The sequence below is a fragment of the Chaetura pelagica genome, unplaced genomic scaffold (genome assembly GCF_000747805.2).
Source record: "Chaetura pelagica isolate M959 unplaced genomic scaffold, ChaPel_1.0 scaffold942, whole genome shotgun sequence".
NCBI lineage: Eukaryota > Metazoa > Chordata > Aves > Apodiformes > Apodidae > Chaetura > Chaetura pelagica.
This window is the reverse complement of record NW_009952380.1, coordinates 143,969-167,851: the sequence shown is the minus strand read 5'-3', so window position 1 is coordinate 167,851 and position 23,883 is coordinate 143,969. Positions and strand designations below refer to the sequence as shown.

Below are 23,883 nucleotides of genomic sequence, written 5' to 3'. Positions count from 1 at the left end.
CTTATTAAGAGTTCTGTACTTGCAGCTGTAGAGCACAATGAGAAAATTTCATATAGAATTAAAATAATCAAGCAGAAGATGTAATAAAGATGAGAAGAGTGAACTTAGAAAGAGTGAAACACTGAGCTATTCAACAGTTTGGCCTCACAGTTGTTGCACAGCATGCGGCTGCCTGACTGCTGCAGTCAAGCAGAGAAACAATAATACACATGTTGAATTTCCAGTGCAACAGTCTGTCAGTTCTTTTTTAATGCCCTGGTCAGTGAATCCCCGAGATGGAGCAAACCCCAGATACCACCACTGAGACTCTGACTCATGTGTTTTGAGCTGTATGAGCTCACACTACACAGATTTTGATAGTAGCCCAGCTGCTTCAGGTCTCCAATACCTAGCTTTTATGAACTAGTAAGTAGTATCAGCAGAATCACATATCCATTTTTAAAACTACAAAATTACTTTCATTTTAATTAAGTCACTATTCACTACCAGCAGGTTAAAACTAATATAACTGAGATGTGGTACAATTCCATCATTATATATTTGCTCTGAGGTGCAGGCCAACCACAGAGGACAAAAAGGGCTGTGGCTTTCTCATGAGCATTTAAAAAAAAAACCCAAACACAAGGGCTGACTGTGCTGTCCCTTCATGGTGTTTAAGGGGTGTTTCACAAGCATGTAGTGAATACAGTTATCTGTACCTATAATTCTGACTTAAGCCTTTCATAACATCCCAAAAGTAAGAATCTACATCCAAATGCATTCCTTTTTCCATATATTACTGCTACATCAACATTTTTCACCAATTAAAGCACTCAAAGACTTACCAGGTAGTGAAATATACATTATCATCTTCTAAAGTTGCCTTGAAAAATTAAGAGCTATCTACACCAAACTACATCAGCAGTCAACCCTGCCTGGAGCACTGTCAGTACACCCATGAGCAGTGCCATGCTCTCAGTGCACTATAAATTACTTGTCATTAAAGCTCTGTATTAGAAAATTCTGTTGAAATTTACCACTAAAAAAATTTACACTGGGTTTCCATTTCTTGGCAATAAGAATTCTGGGGATGGCCAGCCGGATTTCTTAGGCTTTGATCAACATACTGTATGACAGTCACTTAATTCTCACCCTAGTGACCACATTTCTCTAGATGGTAATCTGAATACCTCCACTGTAGGTCCATTTTCTACATAAACATCTGTCATACAGGATCAAGTTAGCTTCTTTCCAAGACCTACCTAGGAGACCTTCACCACAAAACATTACATAGAAACCTTCTACAGGAAAACAAAATTCATTTAATATATGGAAGAATTAAAATGCAGCTGTGTTCTTAACATGTAAGTCAGGAGAAACTAAGTAGAATTTTACTACAACACTAAAATGTCATTTTCTTCTCCCAAACTTTTCAATACTTAGCTTGCCAGACACCATTTTTCTGCTGGTGCTTTGCGCTTTATCTTTTATTTCCCAGAGACTACACCTGCCTTTTAGAACTCTTGCAACTGGTTTGTTTTATCAAAGCTAGATTTTCAAAGATTCTGACTACAAGCTCATTCAAAACTACAGTCAAGCATAGCAGCTTCAACAGTTCACTTTCTTTTTTTCCTAGTCTAACTGCAGGATATAAGGCACCCCTGTGAATTTTGCCCATCACCTCCATATCCACAGTGGTCAGCATCTCATGTTAGCATCCACGATCAGAACTTTTCAAGTATAATATGGACATATTCATCAAATCATTAGCAATATCTTTTCAAAACTGCCAGTCAACATTCTTCAGCTGTTATCATCAACCATGCATTAAACGCAAACCTTCACTTCATCTTCAGTTTTCAGAAATACATCTGAGTCTGATTGAGTACCAAGCTTTTACAGCTGCAAACCTCATCTCTCAAACACAAGGACTTGTCTATGCAATACTTTCCTCTTTACCCATCTAGAAAGCAAGATACTAGAAATCAAACCCATATTCAAACTGTAATATTGGAGCAAAATCTTTTGCCAGGTGACAGACAGACTTTTAAGAAACAGGGTGCCATCCACCCTAGGGTGTTGAGAGCTGTTGATGTCATTACAAAGTCACCCTCCATAATCTTTGGGAAGTCACGGAGGTCGGGAGACATCCCTGAGGAGTGGAGGAAGGGTAATGTCACCCCCGTCTATAAGAAGGGTCCAAAGGAGGACCCAGGTAATTATAGATCCATTAGTCTCACTTCAGTCCCTAGGAAAGTCATGGAGCAAATCCTCCAGGGAACAGTCACAAGTCAATTGAAGCAGGTGATTGGGAAAAGCCAACATGGATTTACTAAGGGCAAATCGTGCTTGACAAACCTGATCACCTCCGGTGACAAAGGAATCCGCTCGGATGACGCAGGGCGAGCGGTGGACATCATCTATCTGGACTTCTCCAAGGCTTTTGATACAGTCCCCACAGCCTCCTCCTGGAGAAACTAACTCATTACAGCCTTGACAAGTGGTCTGTGCAGTGGGTGGGGAACTGGCTGACACACCATACCCAGAGGGTGATAGCAAATAGCTCCTCCTCAAACTGGCAACTGGTCAAAAGTGGGGTCCCCCAGGGATCGATATTGGGCCCAATTCTGTTTAACATCTTCATAAGTGACCTGGATGTTGGCATCAAGAGCACCTTGATGAAGTTTGCTGATGACAAGATGAGTGGACAGGCTGACACTCCAGAAGGGAGGGTCACCCTCCAGGATGACCTGGACAGACTGGAGGAGTGGAGTAGCAGGAACCTTATGAACTTAAACAGAGAGAAGTGTAAGGCCTTGGACCTGGTGACACAGGTTTGTTCAGCTTTAAGAGAAGGCTTCAGGGAGTCCTTATTACCATGTTCCAGTACTTAAAGAGTGGCTACCAAGAAGAGGGAGACTCCTTGTTTACAAGGAGTCACATGGAAAAGACAAGGGGTCATGGGCAGAAGTTGCTCCTGGGGAGATTCCAATTGGAAACAAGGGGTTCATTTTTCACCATGAGGACAGTCAAACAAACACTGGAACAGTCTCCCAAGGTAGACACTCCCACGTTGGACAGTTTTAAGTCTCAGCTTGACAGAGTGCTGAGCCACCTCATGTAAACTACAGTAGACAGTACTGTACAGTACTGTACAGTAAACAGTACAGTAGTACTACTACTCCAACCTAGAAAGGTTGGACCAGATGATCCTTGAGGTCCCTTCCAACCTGGCATTCTATGAGTCTATGAACAGTAGTATATGTTTTGTTCATTTAGTAAAAAACATGTTGTTTTCACACAATTAAGAATACTACCAATATTGTCTGGGACAATGGTACCAGTTGTGTAATCTAAGTCTACTGCAAAAGACCTAACTCCATACTGAACTGGGAAACAATCCTTTCAGTACACAAAGTAGTTTGGACACACAGATAAGTGATTCTGCTGAATTATTTTCCATCACAAATTGTAACTGAACTTTTTAAATTGTTTTATAGTGAGTTCTGAAATCATTTGGAGTTAAAAACCATGAAGTCTTCACTTTTTTTTCCTTTCTGGACCATCAGCAAACAAAATGCAAGGAGATGAGATCAGCTACCTCTAAAACCTGGAAGAAAAAAGGTAGCAGAATATATACAAAGAAAGGTAACAAAATACCTCACTGCAGACAGTTCCCGTATTAAATGCATTTAACATCTCCTTGTTATTTAATCTGGTATATTTAAATCAACTTTCACGAAAACTGTTAGAAAATGCTGTCTTTCATTAAATTATTTTTGTGATTTGGGTAGGGCTTTGTTTTTTGAAATTGGAAAACTGGTTAAACTGACAATATGCCCACCTAGCTCAACATATTTTAGTGAACAACCCTAAAGGACAATTGTTATATTGAATGCTGTAAAATGCATTACCTTTTGCACACAGTATTTTTCACGAACAAGTTTTATAGTCATTATATAGATCAATGTTATTAAAACCAGAAAAAAAAACAAAAAAATTTGTGCTTGGTTTTTAAATAGTCCAGCTGAAAACAGCTATAAATCAATAACATTGTGAGGGTAGTAGTAAGCTGGCATGTTTCAAAGCATATAACAAAATGGCAGAACAACCTGGGAAGAAACTTGATGATCACAGTGAAAACAATGAACAGATTAAGAGTTTATTTCCATTTATCCTGTGAAACTGGATAAAACTGAATGATCAGAACTCCCAATGATTCCCCAAATACTATCTTGAAATTGCATTAGTACAATCTATTATATTCATATTACCATTTTTCTATTCATATTACCATTTCATATGACCGTATTACCATTCATATTACTCATTCTGAGATTATTACACTCTCAAATACAATAATAGAAATAAAAATGAAGTTTGCCAAAATCAGCTGAGTAACTAAACCTTCAACATCTAATCAACAATTTATGAAACAAGAAACAAACAGAAATCATAAGATGAGATGTGCATCAGTGGTCAAAAGAATCCAATGGGAAAAATATCATGAAGGAGAAGGAAAGAGGTAGGCTTAACTTAAGAAGGGATAGGGACATCAACCAAACTTACTTCCTGTTCATGAGATGTCTGATTAATGAATGCATGCTTTGTGAAATTCATCTCTTTAAGGTCTATCTTCCTAACAACATCATATACTTTTCTGACCTTGAACACCTGACTTCTTGGAGTTTTATTTCCATTGTAGCCCATGTCATTTCCATTACTGGGAGAGGATGGGCCAATGCAAAAGACATGGCAAAATATCCTCACGATCCTTAAGAGACTCTTCATTTGAGCTTCATAATTACTTGACAAGCTGGGGGGAAAAAATGGTATATTTAAGTTTCTTTTCCTAGATGAAACAATCTAGCATGTTAAGGAGTAAACAATCTGATACACATGCTGAAATAATCCTTAAGTTTTATATCCTCAAGACTTCTAATTTCTCTTTCCTTCACCAGCCCCAAACATCAACCATAAGCACTGTAATTTTACTAACATGTACTCAAAATTTTAACTAGACGTGAAACAGGAACAGCAAATTCCAGATCTTGCCAAATACTTGCTTTGTTTTTAGGCACATGCACACTTCTTATGAACCACTGGTAAGAAATTCAACTAACTACAGTAAGGATCTCAGTTTATTAAGTAAGGATCTCAATGTTTGGAAGAAATTGGGATATCCAATTGAAAAATGTTTTTCAATCCAGCAAATACAGTGTCCAATGATAAAAGTGTACTGACTAACCAGATATGTTGCCACACCTCATCCTCACCTAGCTACTATCCTAGAGACTGTTAGCTACTTAACTAGATAAGTGATGGCACTATTTCTACTCAAGAAAAACATGAACTAAAAGATACTGCATAAAAGCCCCAGTATGCTTTCTATCAGAGCTGACAAACATCAGAAAAGTGTTTGAAGTAACAAAACTCTCCTCAAACATACAAAGAAAGCATGCAGAAAGCAAAGAGTAGAACAGAAGAAAAAAGAATATGGGGGGGAAATGGAATGATTGATTCAAGCATCCCTTCCTTGAGCTGCCATAGCCAAGATAACCAATAAAAAAATACACTTCTGTGCAACTCAAGCTTGTAGGTGTCAGCAGCTATACAAGGACACCAACTTTCCCACCTGAAGTCCTTGTGAACACAGTGATGTAAGCAGGCAGTGTCATACAGATTCAGATTTGAGATCGATCTTCTCCAGCATGTGCCTGGCATGTTTAGATTATTGAAAATATTACATTGCACTAACTACCAGATAGCTTATCAACCTATTTGTGATCTTCTCCCACTTACCTAAGCAGTTTGTGACCATTTGTTGTAGCAACTTCAGCAAGACTTGTTAGGATTTTCAGATACTGACTTTCACTCTGCTGAGACAAGTGTTCCAGAACTTGCCGCAACTGATAGATTAGAAGAAAAGAAATTGCAGTGTCATGGAGCATCAGATCAACATTTCATTTCGTACATTATCATCCAAGCATGAATATCTAGCAGTATTAATGTGGGTCTATATTGTCCAACATCTAATCTAACACCAGTTACCATTTCATTATCATTTACAAAATTACTGAACAGACAGGTTTCAGTGTCAACGCGTGTGCTACGGGCTGTGTATTATTCCAGACTGCTATGAAGGTTTAACCATGTCTCATTAATTCATAACAACTTATCTGCATCTGAAAAATGAGTGGGATATACTTCTGAAAGCTAATACTTTGAGTTTCATAATGCTCCTGTCTCCCCAGTTCACTCCTTGGTTAATTTATGACACAGTGCAAACATACCCTGAATCCTAGAGCTTGCTCTTGTTACTTTTGTTTTTGCTCAAGATATTGAATGTTCTTCCTTCTTCCCTCTTCTCAAAATTGCCTTTTTTTTTTCTAATATCATCACTTGTTTCACAAAGACTGTACGTTGCACATGCCCAGATACTGCCTTGTCTCCAGTTCCTTGGTTCTACACTTTTCTCTAACCTAACTGGTTTCCTGCACATAAATTAAATCTTGGGTGGCACTGGCTCTTCATGCATTCCTATCCCATCCTCCTTTATTCCCCTCTCTCTCACTTTCAGGAAGTTCAGAAATCCTTCTCACTGAACTGCAGAAAGGTGGAATAAAAAGGAATCTCACAAAGGTAATCTACACCAACACCCTGCCCTAAGGCAGAAGCATTTGTATCTGTGATCCAAACTGGCTTGCTCAATTTGCCTGCCTGGTTTTCTGATGTCTTCTACTCTGGAAGCCCTGCAGCTTCACTAAGTGATCTCTTCCAATACTTCACTGTCCTCAACCATGTCAAAGTTTTTCTTCAGGCTTCAGTTGAATCTCTAGCTACAGATGCCTAGGGGTGTATCTTTGTCCTTGCAGTTTTGTTTTTAACTTTTCCAATTTGTTAAGAACACTTAAAATATAACTCCTAACATACGTCCAGGCTTCATGTCATTACTTTCAGATAATATGAACTGGTCATATCCAAGACTTTGTGCAGAACAGCTCAGATTTGGTCACAGAAAATCTTACTTAAAATACACTTCCATTCTGACAATGAAGTTGATTTTTCTTTTATTTGAAAACATCTTTTTTTTTTTTGCATACCTCTCATTCAGATCTTGGTTTTACACACACCTCCATCATTACTCAGACAAACAAAGCATTCATTTTTCCTGTTTATTGTCTTTGCTTCTACAACACACAACAGTATGCTTTGCCATTTACCTTTCTGTAGAACGTCTTTTTTGTTTCATAGTCCTTTGATTTTTCTTTTATTTGAAAACATCTACACTGTCTCCCCATTTCTAATACACACTTTGAGAATTCACACCCCTCTGTCATTTTACTGTGTCAACACTGTTTGTACCCAGAGTTATAAATCCTCAGTCTTGTAGTGGCAGCAATGGGATTACATAGAAAAATCAAATCTTAAAAAATCCAGCAAACCAAGTTCAGTGAAGTGGCAGCCAGTACTTATTAAATCTATTATTTTTTTATTATTAAGTCGCTGTGTAGCTTGCAGTTATTTTCAAGCAAACAATAGATTAAAAACCCACAGCTAGTTAAGATTTGGAAGGGGGAATAAGTATCCCATGCTTCCTTCCCCTACACAATGAAGAAACAAAAATTCTTTTCCTTTTTCTTTGCTTTAGATTGTACTATCCCCCAGTAATAAAAGAAGCACAGTACAGAAGAAGCACTGAAAAAGGAAAAGAGCATTTTCATCTACAGCAGTAATGACCAAAGGAAATTGCAGTTGCAGTCTTTTACACTCTAATTGTACAAGGCAACTTCATACAGATGAGTGCTCAGACTCCCAACATTCAAGCTCATTCTAGATGATTTAAGCCCCAAGGCACATCCCAAATGGGTATCTGCAGATAACCTCTAAAGGAAAGAAAATAGGCCCTATTACACAAAGTAATTGTATATATATATATGTTCTACTAGCATCTTCATATTGACTCTTGCAACAAGTCTGCTCTTTCCATTCTTACACAGTCTAGATGACCTTGGCAAACACCCAGAGTTAGAACACTAAATTAAAGCTGATTTTGCATTTAAACCAAATTATTTTGTTTAAAACTATGTGAAAACTGAACATTTTCCATGAGAGAGGAAAAAAGCAAACAGTGGACACACTGACAGTCAACAGCTGGTAGTGTCTTCTAACCAGGATGCTCATTAAGGAATCAGATCTCCACAACAGAGAGATCAGTAGGTATAAAAACCAGAATACTTCTTACCATGTTTTCCCGTAGATCTTCATTCTGTGTCATTTGAATTATTGTCTGGAAGAGTCTAGGATGGTATTGTATTAAGACTTCACAAGTCTCTCCATACCCACCCTAAAAAATAACAGTTCAAAAACTATCTTAAATAAAAGAAGCATTAGAATTGGGGATTATACTGTTTCAGGCATTAAAACCTATTGAGGATTACTATTGTTTTAATGGGTAAATCCAATATTAAAATAAACTGAAACTCATTCATGTATCAAAGTTAGATATTACAACACTTCTCTCACTATCTCCACTCACATATCTGCTCCCTTTCTTCTGCTTTTTCAAACACTTCCCTACTTAAAAAAACAAAGTTAGATTTGAACACCCCCTAACCTAACACCCGACAATGTATCAGAGATGAACAGAGCAATATTGATCTTCTCTTCCCATTGCTGATGGATGACACACATCCACCCAGTATCTAATCCTTCAAAATAAGTATTTTCTAAAAGGTCCACAGTGTACAAATCTGACTTGTTGAGGGAAGAAAGAAGATGAATTCATGAAAGGATTATTTAACTTTTAAATCAATACAAAAGTATGATTCGACCTGTGCGTTAAACCAACAGCTCACACTGACATCACAATCTTTTGAGAAAGAAGGGTTTTTTGAAAGACCAGAACTTGCATTTGTCATTTATTTGTATCAACACAGTTGCACTTTTAAGCAGGCACCTAACACCTGAATATGTATTAAATCTGACACTGGAAAAAGGACCATGTAATACATTAAATGCTGCAATTCCAGAGGCTTCTCTTTGCATGACAGTTTATAACTCGCTTCAGAGATAATGGATTCATTAAACAGATTAATTTAGTTGTTCCTGGCACTAACAAATTAAGTATAAAATTAAAACTTCCCAGAATCCACAAAAACTAACGGAAGTCAGCTCTTCAAAATCAAGATATATGTATGTATGTAAATATATCATTTCAGTCTTCTAGAAACAAGATTCTCCTCTGAAAAGCAAACCTGTAAGCAAAGAATAAAACTCTTAATGTAAAAGGAAAGAAAAATTTTGGTTTCTCCCTTTTCACTTAGTACCATGAACTTGTAAACTAGATGATCTCAAACACAGTAAGATCATCAAACACCAGGTGTCACTACTCACACAAAAAAAAAAGTTGACAGAATTTCGATTTATAAAGCAGGTGTTCAGGGAGGACTGTAAAACCAGAGTCTGGAGCAGACATTCAAAACACTCACCAGGAAAACTAAGAATAGTACCACTAATTACACAGTGGCCTGTCTTACAGGTCTGTGGCTGTAGAAAGCCTCAACATTTACTAGATTTCATGTGGTTTTATGGCCATTTTTCCAAAATAAAGAAAAAAATAAGCATCTAACCCTAAGCTTCACAGTTGAGTCAGTAGTGTGACAGTGTAGTGACCTGGCACTTCTGAGTGACCAGAGTTAAGGACTTCAGATTTCTTATATCCAAAAAGAAATCCTCCAAACAGCCTAACTTAATCAAGACCTTATACAGTCCATGAAATGAATTTTTCATAGTTAAGCATTCCAAAAATATCCCACAGGTACTGGAGACAGTGGTCTCTACCTCATACACACAGCTACTTCAAATACAGGTCTTACATGAGGAATCTCCAGAAATTAAATAACTTGAGATTAAAATAAACTGCTAGTACAGCAAAAGATCTGAACATTTCAACTCTATCCTGCCAAACTAATGACAGGGACTGAGGTAATGTGATGTCCACTAAGCTCAGTGATTTCTTTTTTAGTCTCCAGTTCAGAGTTTTCTAGTCTGCTGATTACTAGAGCTAAGGTTCAAATGCTTCCATTCATTCATTCTGTTACTTACACAGACTTTAAATTGATTCATAAAAACCTCTAAGTGTTGACAAATCTTTAAAGACTTTTGCAAGTGGTACAAATTTAGAACCTGCCTGTAGGGTCAAAGTGATCACAAGTTATTTTTGCATTTGTTTTGCCAAAGGACTGCCAGCTTTCAAAGGCCTTAAAAGTAAAATCAAAACAATGATCAGGTGACACTGTAGTAAGTGATAGAAGTTCCCAAAAAAGGTGTTGCTAACTCAATACCTGTACACAGAGATCCAGTGGAGTGATGCCATTTTTGTCTGGTAAATATTTGGCTCCTCTCATCAAAAGAATTTGTGCAGTGTCTCTCTGACCATGGCTATCCAAAAGAAGAGAAGAAAGAGTTAATGAAGCACTCATGCTCCACTGAGAGTGATAAATCTGACTTTATTGCATCTAAACCAACAAAACCAAGGCAAGCTAGGAGAAAACAAACAGTTATGGTATGAAGCTAAACAGAAACACAGCATAACGCCTCTTACATTCTTCTACTAGCTTTCAAAGCTAGAGCAGAAGCACAATGCAAAATTAGGTATGCCCCATTTATCAAGCCAGAGTCACCCTCATCATTCAGAAATGATTCATCTTAGCCCAGCCTCATAAATATGTATGAGCTGCATTTTCTGCAAAAGATGATCTCTTTCACAATTCACACCCTAATTTACTTCACAGATAAAGTTTTTCTCACCAAGTTCTTTGCTCACTCATACCAGATTTGACACAAAAAAATAATTGTGCTTTAACCACTAGTATAATTTTTTGATTATTATTGATATGAGATTTTTTTTTGCATAAATTCAATAAATCAGTCCTGACTCCTAATTTTTTTTTAACCAATACATGTTTTGCCTAGTCTTTAAATGTGAAGAGTTTTACTTTTCTATTCAGAGTCTATTTCACACTTCCACTCATCTATTTATAGGTCTTATAGGACACTAATGTTTCCTTTAGTCAAGAATTTCACAAACTATTCCAACAGGACAACATTGCCTAGAAAGAAGTAAGACCAAAGATTATTTATATCCCTCAACACCTAGAACACATAATTTCCAAACCCCTTTCTTCTAAAGAAAATGAGAAATTGGGTACCAGTGGTTACATGTTGAGACATGAAAGGCTGACTATTGTTTTCACCCATACCTAGTGCATATGCCTTCAAATGCAAAAGAGAAGTATCTAAAGGGTGAAACAAAAGACTGCTACAAAGATACAAGTTTTTCAATGAAGTTTTAGATCACAAGCTAGCTGGCAGCATGCCCATTACACAAATGTAGATGAGTATTTGATGTCCTGGAACACACCAAGGCTGCTTGCTTTAACAGTTCAGGAAGGTCACAGGAAAAGTGATAATAGCCAAGGGGTAGGAGGTAGCTTCACTTGCCTCTCAATAGCTCCCAGCTGAGCTGTCTTCGTCCATGTCCTTCCAGACCAGGAAACCAACGAGTTAATCTAATATACTGGACTTTGCCCCAGTGCAAACAAACATTCAGTGCCAGATCTCAGAAAGGAGCTAAGACTAATGGCCTACTTGAAGCCCCCCTTCAGCATAATTCTGCAGACTGAGGGCACAACCCTACACCTTGAAAAAACAGGTGTTTCAGAGTCAGACTTTGAGGACTGACACCCTTTCTCCAGCCATCACCAGTCACTGCTACCACATCCTGCTCTCCTGTCATCAACATCTTACCACCTTTCTTCTCAGGTGGCAGCACCACCAATTCACCACTTTTAACGTAGCAACCTTGACTTCTACACACACTGTTCATCTGACCCTGCCAGCTGCTCCAAATGTTAATTTTTAAAGGAACATCACCACTGTACTTGCAGCACATTCGCTTCTCATGAAAAACTTCCAAGCTGAGGCAAGTTGCTTACTTCTGAAGAGGTTGCCAATACTAGTCCCTAAACAAAGCACCAAGGCATTTGTTTAGCCAGCAGCTATTTATACTTCCCTTCTCAGCTGCCAAGAGTCAGCACACACTAGCTCCAAAGGTCAGGGTCAGCTGCCAAGAGTCAGCACACACTAGCTCCAGAGCTCCAAAGGTCAGGGCTCCCACAACTCTTGGCAGGCCACCAGGCCAGTCCTTTTGTTTATATTAACATTTAATCATAGGTGAATTATCAGGCTGTAACCAAAGCATAAGGATTATAAAATGTTAAATGTTTACCAGGTAGTAGAAATGCTCCAATTAAAAAATAAAAAGTCATTTATAATGTCATTAGTTTTGAAATAAAACTAAACTGTGAAGAAAATAGAACTGATCAAAGGAATGATATAATTTCAATACAACACTAACTTTTATACATGTAAGGCATATTTCGTGTACACATGTAATACCATAAAGTACCTTGCAGAATATTTGTATTTGCCTTACAAAGGGCTGCATTTCTAATTTATTCAAAGTAATCTAGAGTCGATAGATCTCATTTGCTCAGAAAGAAAAAGTTCAGCAGTCATTGATTTATGACTCACGCTATAACATGTTAGTTCATGCTAGAACATGCATGCCTTTGTGTTTAACATGTCTGTTAGAAAAAAGTGTACAAGCCTGCAGTGCTACATGTATTTAGATGAGTCACCAAAATACATTCAAACACGAGGCAAGATTAAATACCAATCAACTTTGATGTTTCCTCTATTTTGTGCTTTCTAATCATTCCTATTGCAAAAGGGGGAAAAAAAAAGAAATCAGTTTCACTTTTAGCAGTATTCAAAAGTTCAGACTATATACCTGCAAGCAAAATAGAGTGGAGTTGCCCCTGATACATTTGGCCTGTTTATATCTGCACCACTGTCTAGCAAACACTGCACCGTCTGGAACAGAAGAAAATACCAGCATTAGAAAAAGAGCAACAGGAAAGTCCATTGGCTTGCAACTATCCAGTGTCATGCATGTCTAATTACACTGAAGGATTTAATTTTCAGTAATGAATCTCAAAACCAACATTCCTAAACACTACATGCCTGTCAGAGTTCATAAAGCTTCCTTTGAACTTCCCATTTTAACAACAATGCCTTTTATTGAACTTCAGCTAATCCCAGAGACCTCTGGAACTACAAGCCATTTAAAAAGGAAAATGACACTTTTTAGAGAAGTAAATCTCAAGTCAGTGACAACCATAAACAGCCTTATCACAAACTGAAGTTTTAAATACACACTACAAGCAAAAAGTAAACAAATTCTAAAATATGAAAACATGGAGAAGACCCTCAAACATGTTTTGCAGTATTCCAGTCACACAGAGTTGACAAATCTATATGTAACAGTTTCCCAGGATTTGGTCTTCCAAATTCTCTGACAATGACAACAGAAAGTCACTGGGTAGAAAGAATTTATGTTTTTTTTTACCAGTCAATACTCCTAGACACAATCAGTGTAATTCCAGATCAGTGTTCTACAGGGCTGTAATGCAGTTCAAGTCAAGCCTGTACTCTAAGAGTAAATAGTCAGTCCACAGGCAAGGCCAGATCTAAAAACTATTCACACAGATCAATAAACAAAGAGTCGACATGAACTTGTTTTAATTCTAATGTTAAATACCTGACTCAACTCTGTTCATTTTTTATTCACAGTAACTTAAGATCATTTCAGATTTTAAAAGCACATTAACAGCTGGCACAATTATTAATCCAATGCATACTGAAAACTAATGAAGAGCATTTTTCAATGTTTAACATTATATCAAAACATGCAACAACCAAGGCAATAACAGTACTATAGAAGAGCTGAATGGTATATAGGAAGTCAACTCCATAAATACTGAAATCAATCATCTCCACAAGAATTAGATTTTCCCATGAAAGTGAATGCAGTCAATATCAGGACAAACAATAGAGGACTCCACACTTCTATTACCATGTACATATACACCTGAAGTGTACAGAAAGACACACACAACACTGAGGCTTTACATAATTCTTCACAAATCCAAAGTGTTAATAAAATTAGGATACTTACTGTCTTGTGTCCATTTTGACAAGCTACATGAAGGGCTGTCTGTCCCATTGCATCTTCAACATCTACGTTGCTGACATGCTGAACCAGATCATGAAGCAATTCTGTTCGTCCATTGACGGCCAACCAGTGAATCTACGTACAAAACGATGACATGTCTCTTTTAGCAGTGACAGAAGTATCTCATAAATATTATTTTAAACCTGTACTACTGTCAATATTTTCACAGAGAGTAGCTTTGAACAATGCTATCACATGCTTAACTACTTTGATCAGATCGTTTTGATTCTTAAGGGCAGGGGACACAAAGCAGTTTTGTTTATGCAGATGTAAGACAGCAGAAGCTTAAAAAATGAGCATCTTCAAATTCTTCATTAATTCAAGAACATAATGAAATAAACAGCACTTACTGCAGTCAAGCCTTCATTATTACAAATGTTGACATCTGCACAGTATTCCAGCAGCTTGCTCATACATTTCTTCTGGCTATAAACAGAACAACACATTAAAACCCAGCCAGGAAAAAAAAAATAAAAATAAAAAATCACTTACAAAGACCAAGTATCTTCTTAGAGCTCCTCTCATTCTAATTCATCATTGTACCAACCCCAGCAGGTAGTTTTACTTTATAAGGAGTACAGTACTGAGCATGTGAAGAGCAGTGATCACCAGTAGCACCAGAGACTCATACAGTGCAAGGGTAACATGTGCCAGCACAGGGCTAAAACACAATTGTGCAGCTGAATGGTTTTGTGGAAAGTGTACTTCACCACCAGGCCAACAGCTTCAGCTCACCATGAACTACACCCCCAAGACATGCAGCTAGAGTTCAGCTAAAGGAAATCCACGCTCATCATCATCTGTACACTTCAGTGAACACATTTACACTACACCACTAAATCATTAAATAATGAGACACTCCACTGTAACACGGTGTAAACCTTTGGCAAATACAACAACTGCCTTAATAAAAGTAGGAGTGTTTTTCCTACTTGATGTTTTGTTTCGTCTTTTAACACTCTCTAATGCTTCAAGTGTTTTACCCTTAAGAGTTTATTCGTACTTTTCTTTTTTGGTTGGTACTTCTCACCTTTCTTATGCCTCCTTTCAACATAACTGCCTCCTGTGTGTATTTCCACATTTCATCATGTACCACCTGGCTGCTTCTTTCTCCCTTCTCCTACAAATACTCCTCCCACATACCTAAAAATGGTAAAAAGACCACCTCCAGCCGTGATACAATTCAGTTACTGTAACACATACATGCTCTAAAAAGAAAAAAGACAACTTTATCATTCCCAGCTGTGTGCTTCCACTTACTCCAATTCGAGAAATTAGATCTTAAAAGATCTGTAAAAGGTGCTGGCTCACTGTTTTGATTTTTCCCTTTCCCCTCCCCTAATACTGTGCATGTAAACTTTGTATTCCTTTCCTTGTAGTAAAAATTTCCTTGGAAACACTATCTGAGAAAAACTTGAAATCTCTGAATCCTTCCTCTTCAAAACCTTTTCTTACTTAGCTAACTGGAAGGTGAGTGCATCCTTTTTTTGATCACTGTTGTAAGAGTCATTAGGCTCCTGCTTAACAGAAACACTATCGTGACTGGCACTTCAGACATAAATCCCTGTTTATATAAAATTATTTCCTGAATATCCAAAGTATGGCTTTTAACCCATACACTCCCTGTTTTCAGATACAAAAACTGTCTGAACCATGCAAAAACTTTCCAGAACACGTCAGCTCAAGCACATTATGCATAAAACCTTCTTAAAGAGTTTTTACAACTTTTTTCTTACCCATTCCTTGCTGCTAAATGGAGAGGTGTGCATCCTGAGATGTCCTGATAATTTGGATTTGCCCCTTTTTTTAATAACAGAACAAGGCATTCAACTGATCCACAGCTAAGAACAAAATGAGGAAGAGAAAAACTGTAACAAGGATATTTACAAGCCAAATCTATATTGACATAAGGACAACAGCAATACAGATTACATTCAGTTGAAAATCTTGACACAAAACTGTTTTTACACCCTCATAATTCAAGTTACACGAAATTAAAGATATTTAAATGCAGTGAGAATTGACTGATCATAACTTGGTCTGATGAAGAGGTGATACCCTCCAATCTGGCTTTAGTGACCCAACAGTGAATCTTTAAGACTGCCAATTGTTTAAAATGTAAACTCTTAAAAATGTTTTGTTCACTATTTCCTCTCACTTCTCTCATCCTTCATCTATTCACAGGGTTGAATTTCCATTAAATAATAATTCCAATATCTTTTTTTGTGTTATGCTTCAGTGTCTGGAAATTCCATTTCAAAGCTTATATATCAGAAAAATTCTAAAACTCCTACAAATACTTCTTTGCTACTTGTTTTGAGTCTGTAACTCCCTTTTCCTTTTACTTAGCAGCTCTTCAGGATAATCAGTGTCACCAAGAATTATATGTTTATCTTACTCCTGAACTCTTCAAGAGGAAGAGCTGAGTGAGAAGATAAACACATTTTTATATTGATCACAACTGGCTTATCCATTGTTCCTAGCCATCCCAAGGGCAGAACTGCTACACAACAACCCAAAGAAACTGAAGATCAGCTGTACAGTAAAGTTGCAAAAACAGTATCTCAACACCCTCTTAATGAAATAACTAGCCAAGATAAGAGAATCCATAAACCAAGTGTAACACAATTTTTTGATTTATGATCAATAAATGCAGCTTTTCAAACACACTTTTAAGATGTACGTTAAAAATTTGCTTGCTTTTTTTTTTTTTTTCCTTGAAGTACTTCCTTAAGCAAATTTCATATAAGCAGCAGGCAATTCTGAGACGGAATGTTTGGGAAACGTTTCTAAAACAGTCTGCCTAGAAAGCTGGAACTCTGCCTTCATTGTAACCAAACACATGCTATTATTTGTGCAAATCTACTACTATTTATTTTTACTTTTTTTAAAACAGTTCAAATGCAACAACTTTTAAGATATTTCAAATGGGACTCAAGTACAGAACTTTCATTCATTAGCTTAAAGTCCAGTTTCCTGAAAAGCTGTTTCAAAAACTATTGGGTCCATTTATATTAAAGTTATGTTAATCTGGCTGTTACTTGGCTATATAAATTGACCCTCATTGAAAAGCTGCATAAATAATCATCTAGGTCACAGATTTTAAATTTGTGCTTCAGTCCCTCACGCAGGACACAAACATTTTTTAGAAGTGAGTGGCTAAGTAGTATCTCCTTCAGTTATAGTCAAATTAAGTACTTCAAAACCACTGCTTTCCAATGAACATCCAAGAGCTTCCCACTGTTTCATAATACTTCAAACACAAGCAGCACCTGCAGAAAAGGTTCCTCTAAACCTACAAAGGCAAGAGGAACCCTATATACAAGATACACATGATGGCTTAATTTCTTCACATATTTCACAGAAAGGAAAAAACTATCCACCAAGACTTTCTTCCCTAGAATTTTGAAAGCCATTTTATACCATGTGTAAAACCTGTCCTCTTGGTGAGGCCAGGAAATTGCTAAAAGCACAAATTAAATACAAAAAAAAAAAAAGTGTAATATCAAAACATTAACTGATACTACAGAGTTTTCCAGCTTACATTGGTGCCTTAGATTTGTGGTAATACTTTCATTGTTAACTTCTGGACTGGACTCAAGTAAGTCTTACTTTGCTGCAATATGAAGCAAACTTCTCTTCACACGTCCAAATGCATAATTCACATCAAATTTTGAATTTGATAGCAGCTCTGAGACAGACCTTCAAACAGATACATAATTTTCATTAAAAAACAGTTAATAATATCCAAGCACAGTATATACTGTAACTTATACACAAGAACTCTATTTCTTACTTGATCACTATTTCTTTTCCCTCCAACTAATTTCTGAACAAGAGACTCAATAGCTTTCAAGCACCTGCATGTTGGGAGTATTTTTACTCTTTCACTTCTTAATTGTACATAAAAGATGAAGTGGGACACTGGGAAACTGTTTCAAATGTAAACTTGCAAGAACTACATAAGATGTAGTGGAAACGTGGAAAACGAGCACATTAACAGCTTTAGTTTGAAAAACAATAAATACCCATTTTTCTCCATATCTCAACACAGACACCCTAAGCAGATATACAGCATCTCTCCCAAACACAAGCAAAATTCAGAAGATTGGTATGTGAAATCACAATGATGAAGCAGAAGGACACATGACATGCCAACAGGATAAGAAATTTAGATAGGACTCTTCAAGCCCTAATGAATTAGTAAAGATAAAATATTAGTTAAGAGAAAATATTTCAAAATAGGCAAAACTGCAAACTCCAGTAATGAGCTGATCACAACTTAAAATCCTTGCACACAATATCAAGATATTATGGAGATAATATTATGCTCCAGATATTATGCTCTTCCTGATTAAATAAGCAGTTCACAGTTTCAGTCAGAGTTACTACTTGCTTGCCTAGAAAACCTAGGGCAGGGTAGCCCCACTTAGCTGGCACTGTCCAGCCCCAGGTCCCAATCACTCTGAGGACAACTGGGAAAGAGAAGCAGCTGCTCATCTGAAGAATCCCAGCATCAATCTCATTGTCCATGTCTTTCAGATGTCTAATGAGACTAAGAGCTTCTATGTTATCAATAAATGCACATTCAGAGTTGCAAACCTGTTAAAAAACAATCCTTTTGTCCCTATCCTAGGACAAATTTCAATATGGGCAATCAACAGAACAAATCCTAGCTCCAGTCTATGGTACAAAACAGACCTCTCAGGTAAGAATATGCTGGGATACACACAGTCAGTGACTAACTTCAGCTACAGAAGCCACAGAGATGAGTGCTCAAGAAGCTACAAGTCCAGCAAACGTGTTTTTTTAAAAAGGAAATGTAAAGAAGCTCTCACCTATGCTGGTCAGCCATAACCATTGGCATCAGTGTATAGACAGCAGTTTCATTGTCTGTGAAGAAATTAAATACTCCATTATCATAAAGAAATATTTTATGTAAAATAAATTAATCTAGTAACTTACTGAACTTTAAAAGTGTTTAAATGTTCAACACGTCATTACTTTTACATAGGGTAAATGCACCTAAAGTTTCATCATATAGAAAAAGCTACCATACTTAAGAGAAAAGAGGTAATTAACAGAACTGCAATACATGAAATTTCAGTGCAGCCTTTTTCCTTTACAAAATCATTATTACAGAATTTGAAATGCAACAGCAATTTCTTTAAATTGACAATTCTGTTAATTAAGTCAAAGAACTTTAGAAATGCACATTAACAAAAAAATGTAAATAGCTTATTTTAAAAAGGAAACTTCCTGTGTTCCAAGGTGAGTTCCACAGTCCTTATACCCAGGAGTCTGTAAAATAAACAAACAAACCAAAACCCACATTTATTTAAACTGTTTACTCTATAACTATTCATTTTTTCTCTCTAAACCTGAACACCTGAATGCAATACATTCCATTTTAATTTCTAATCAGTTTCATATTCCACATTTGAAGGCAATGGAAAAAGAAGATCCAAGTCAATGTGGGAACAGACTGACATTCAGCTGTCAGTAATGCTGCATGTACCAGCATTGCTGCGGGGTATGACATGACTGTTTGGTTACTTAGAGACTTTCTGGAGTAAAATATTAATTTAAAAGAATAACATTAATGTACAATAATTATTATTAATGTCAAATCATATTTTCTAGCTTGCTGCAAATTACCCAGTGTTGGGATTACAGTTTCCACATTCACACTTCATCTTAAGACAGGAGGACCTTCTGAGAGCCTAGGTATTTGGTTCCAGGATGCAGAAATATAGGACTGTTCTTGTAAAACTTCCATTTTTAACTTTTTCCTCATCATCTTAATTGATCCAAATAACAAATTTACAAAGCAATCAAAACAGGAAAAATAAAAACAAGTGTTGCTTCTCATCTCCTGTATATACCCTGCTCCTATACATTAATTACTTCCACCAGTTAGGCAAATATTCACCAAATATTTACCAAACAATTCTTCAGAGTCAGAGAAACCCTTATCATGGTGCAGCTATGCTAGTCATTATTACTCTTCTACAGTGCTCCACAATCAGTGCTGCTACTCACTACCTAAAGCAGTCTGTAGCTAACAAAAGAAAAAAGCAATGCTCATCTATTAGTACCTTTGAACATCAAAAAGAGAGAAGTCATATTGAAATTCAGGTCACATTAATTCTGTTACTTATATAAAATTTTAGAAAATTAAATGCATGTTGCTTACATGGTGGAAGAGACACAAGCCTCTCAAAACACCAAAAACTGTTTCAAAGCTGCAGAGAGTAACTCTAACCATCACCAAGTTCAAAAGTTTGAACTGTCTATTGATTGTTCCCTATGGCAGATCTTTGTGAGCATCAGAGACTAGAATGTGCTGGGGGAAGGGGCAGGCTGGGAGGGAAGGGACACACACAGAGGGAGAGTCCTGGAGATAAACAGATGAGAAGAAGAAAAATAGCAATTATGGAAAAGATCTGATCACTCTTTAAAAATGTATCTATAATTAGCTCCCAGTATATGCAAATGAAAAAAAAAAAAAAATCTTGCTTGAGCTCTGTTTTCCACAGACCTCTTGGCAGGAAGATAATGTTCTCCAACTGAATCCAAGAACAGAAGTTGAGAATGCCAACTAAACCTGAGCATGACATCCCTACACATTATCACAATCATGCCCTATTAAAAAGAAGAGGCCCCCCAAAATATAGTCTTTAAATATACCAGCACAGTTAACTGAAATGCTTAATACTGATCCTTACTAAATTTAACTGTATTCCAAGTATAGCGATCTAGAAAAAGACAGTAATTAAATATGAGTGTAGCTGGGCCACAAAAGGTGTTTATGGTATAGCTACAAAACTAAGCCCTTTACTACTCCATAAACAGAACCTACACTGTGGAGCATATGCAGATTTTTCCCAGAGTTGTTCTGTACAGAAATAATAAAAGAAAAAAGCAATGCTCATCTATTAGTACCTTTGAACATCAAAAAGAGAGAAGTCATATTGAAATTCAGGTCACATTAATTCTGTTACTTATATAAAATTTTAGAAAATTAAATGCATGTTGCTTACATGGTGGAAGAGACACAAGCCTCTCAAAACACCAAAAACTGTTTCAAAGCTGCAGAGAGTAACTCTAACCATCACCAAGTTCAAAAGTTTGAACTGTCTATTGATTGTTCCCTATGGCAGATCTTTGTGAGCATCAGAGACTAGAATGTGCTGGGGGAAGGGGCAGGCTGGGAGGGAAGGGACACACACAGAGGGAGAGTCCTGGAGATAAACAGATGAGAAGAAGAAAAATAGCAATTATGGAAAAGATCTGATCACTCTTTAAAAATGTATCTATAATTAGCTCCCAGTATATGCAAATGAAAAAAAAAAAAAATCTTGCTTGAGCTCTGTTTTCCACAGACCTCTTGGCAGGAAGATAATGTTCTCCAACTGAATCCAAGAACAGAAGTTGAGAATGCCAACTAAACCTGAGCATGACATCCCTACACATTATCAAAATCATGCCCTATTAAAAAGAAGAGGCCCCCCAAAATATAGTCTTTAAATATACCAGCACAGTTAACTGAAATGCTTAATACTGATCCTTACTAAATTTAACTGTATTCCAAGTATAGCGATCTAGAAAAAGACAGTAATTAAATATGAGTGTAGCTGGGCCACAAAAGGTGTTTATGGTATAGCTACAAAACTAAGCCCTTTACTACTCCATAAACAGAACCTACACTGTGGAGCATATGCAGATTTTTCCCAGAGTTGTTCTGTACAGAAATAATTAAAAGGGTGTGGTATTACAGAGCTTTTGTACCTATTTTTGGTAAATATTATCTATATTCATAAACCAAATCTTACTGACTTAAAGTGAAAGTACATGCCACCAGGATGAGAAAAAGCATTATCTGCCTCAAGCACTTACAGAACTTATTTGTGATCTAACTTGCTTGCATTTACGTCATGAATATCTAAAGACAAAAAAAAACAACAACACCCACTCAAAATACAGCCAGAGCCAATAAAGGGTCTAAAACTTTGGGCTGCAAGACCTAGTTTTCAGGTGCTGAGCCTTAACAGTAGAATCCAGAAATTTATGTCAAGCTTTTAAGTGCCTAGAAAAAGTCTGCTGAAGGATACTTCAGGAGAGTAATGAAAAAAAATAATGCTATTTGTTATTGGCAAGGTCAGCTCAGGGTATTCACAAACACTGGACTCAGGTGTTAATACCTACTAAAAAATAAGTAAATAAACCAAACTTAAAATTCATCATCTTGAATCTTGACAAGATACACTCACTATTTTACTGGCTTAAATTTGGCAGAGATCACAATCTTAAAAAAGTGTCAGCACCATCCATATAATACCCTAACAGCTACAGCACAGGAAATGGAAGTTAAGTACCTGGATTTAGTGCCTTCCTCAGCAGCATAAGGAAGTTCAAACATACATCTCCACTTTCTACGAGAGTACTACGATTCTTAATTTACAGATGGTGAGGTAAACTATATGTCTTTAAAGTTAAGGCTGATGTGAGAGGGAAAAAGAAAACGCAATTCAAGAGGCCAGACACAGGACACAAGAAGCCACCAAACTGCATGCCATCCTAGACTGGTGGTGGAAACCCGTCAGTACATGTCTGGAGCAAAACACTACAACCCAAACCTGCTTCTCAAGAAGAGTCTGGGCAGGCCTGCATAAACCTAGAGAATACCAAGGTCAAAAAAGAGGCATAATGAGCCAAGATGCACCCCAAGTTAAAGGCCACTGACTGGAGATTTTCTTGGAATGACAGCTCCAGTGCCTGAAGTCAATTCATCTCCTTATTCAGTTTTTGCTGTGATTTGCTTCATGTAATTCTTACAGAATACATAGTATTGACATTCCTTCTGCAGTATGGGGCAAGAGAAGTACTTGTTCTGGAGGTCACAGGGCTTGCACTTGGACTACCAGAAACACAGTAGTCTGAACTGTAAGATCATAATGCTTAAGACAGGAAGAAAACAGCTGATACCAAACTCAGAATCCATCTGCCTACACTAGCACTGGAGTAAAATTAAAGCAGCTTCAACCAGTGTAGGTTGAGCTAAGCAATATTACCATCATTAATCAGCCAAACCGGTGCTACTACATTATTTTTGCAAGTCTGATCTTTCATTAACACTATTACATCAGCTTTCACTGCTGCTACCCAAGACCTTACAAGAAGCAGCAAAACCCACCAGAAAACCTGCTTGCGATTTTGTGACACTTAGGAGCGACTGCACAGGCAGACGCTGACCCTGCAGACGGGTGACAAGAAGGAAGAGTGGGCAGTCCTTGTGCAACAGGAAGTAGGAAGAGGGAACACAACCACAACACACTCCCTATCCTCCAACAGCAGGGAAGGAGCAGCCCGCCTGAGCCCCCTCCGTGAAAGGAAACCCCGAAGAAAGCACAGTGACACGCACATCACTCCCAAGAACAGAAACCTCTGCACAACCCAACAGCTTCCCCAAGGGGTTGTGCTCCCAAAGGCCGGGCCTGACTGGAACACGAAGCTACTCGGGCATAGGGACCTGAAGCTTTGCTTTGCTAGACCCCCGGGGAGGCGAGCACCCGCCATAGGGAGTTTAGAGCCAATAATAATAATAACAATAAGGCTGTGACAGCGACTGGCAACACCTTTTCAAACAGATTTGCGTCACCCGCGAAGCACGTAGGGAAGGATCGAAAAGAGGGTGGAAAGAGGGTGCAGAGAGGGTCCCGCCAGCCCCGGGAAGCCGCTGCCGGGGCTTTTATCGCCCGCCG

At 37.5% G+C, this 23,883-nt stretch overlaps 1 protein-coding gene across 1 annotated transcript in view; it reads right to left on the bottom strand.

Moving 5' to 3' along the window:
- Positions 1-23,883, bottom strand: part of HACE1 (HECT domain and ankyrin repeat containing E3 ubiquitin protein ligase 1) — a gene marked incomplete at its 3' end in the record, with an annotated part of 30,123 nt that overhangs the window by 5,745 nt on the left and 495 nt on the right. Inside the window, exons 2-11 of the mRNA XM_010008169.1 lie at positions 18,958-19,012; positions 17,732-17,821; positions 15,856-15,960; positions 14,470-14,545; positions 14,063-14,194; positions 12,836-12,918; positions 10,326-10,422; positions 8,225-8,326; positions 5,782-5,888; positions 4,549-4,795 (exon numbers count right to left, since the gene is read on the bottom strand). Coding sequence (XP_010006471.1) covers positions 4,549-4,795; positions 5,782-5,888; positions 8,225-8,326; positions 10,326-10,422; positions 12,836-12,918; positions 14,063-14,194; positions 14,470-14,545; positions 15,856-15,960; positions 17,732-17,821; positions 18,958-18,986 — 1,068 coding nt within the window. The remainder of the gene's footprint in view (positions 1-4,548; positions 4,796-5,781; positions 5,889-8,224; positions 8,327-10,325; positions 10,423-12,835; positions 12,919-14,062; positions 14,195-14,469; positions 14,546-15,855; positions 15,961-17,731; positions 17,822-18,957; positions 19,013-23,883) is intronic.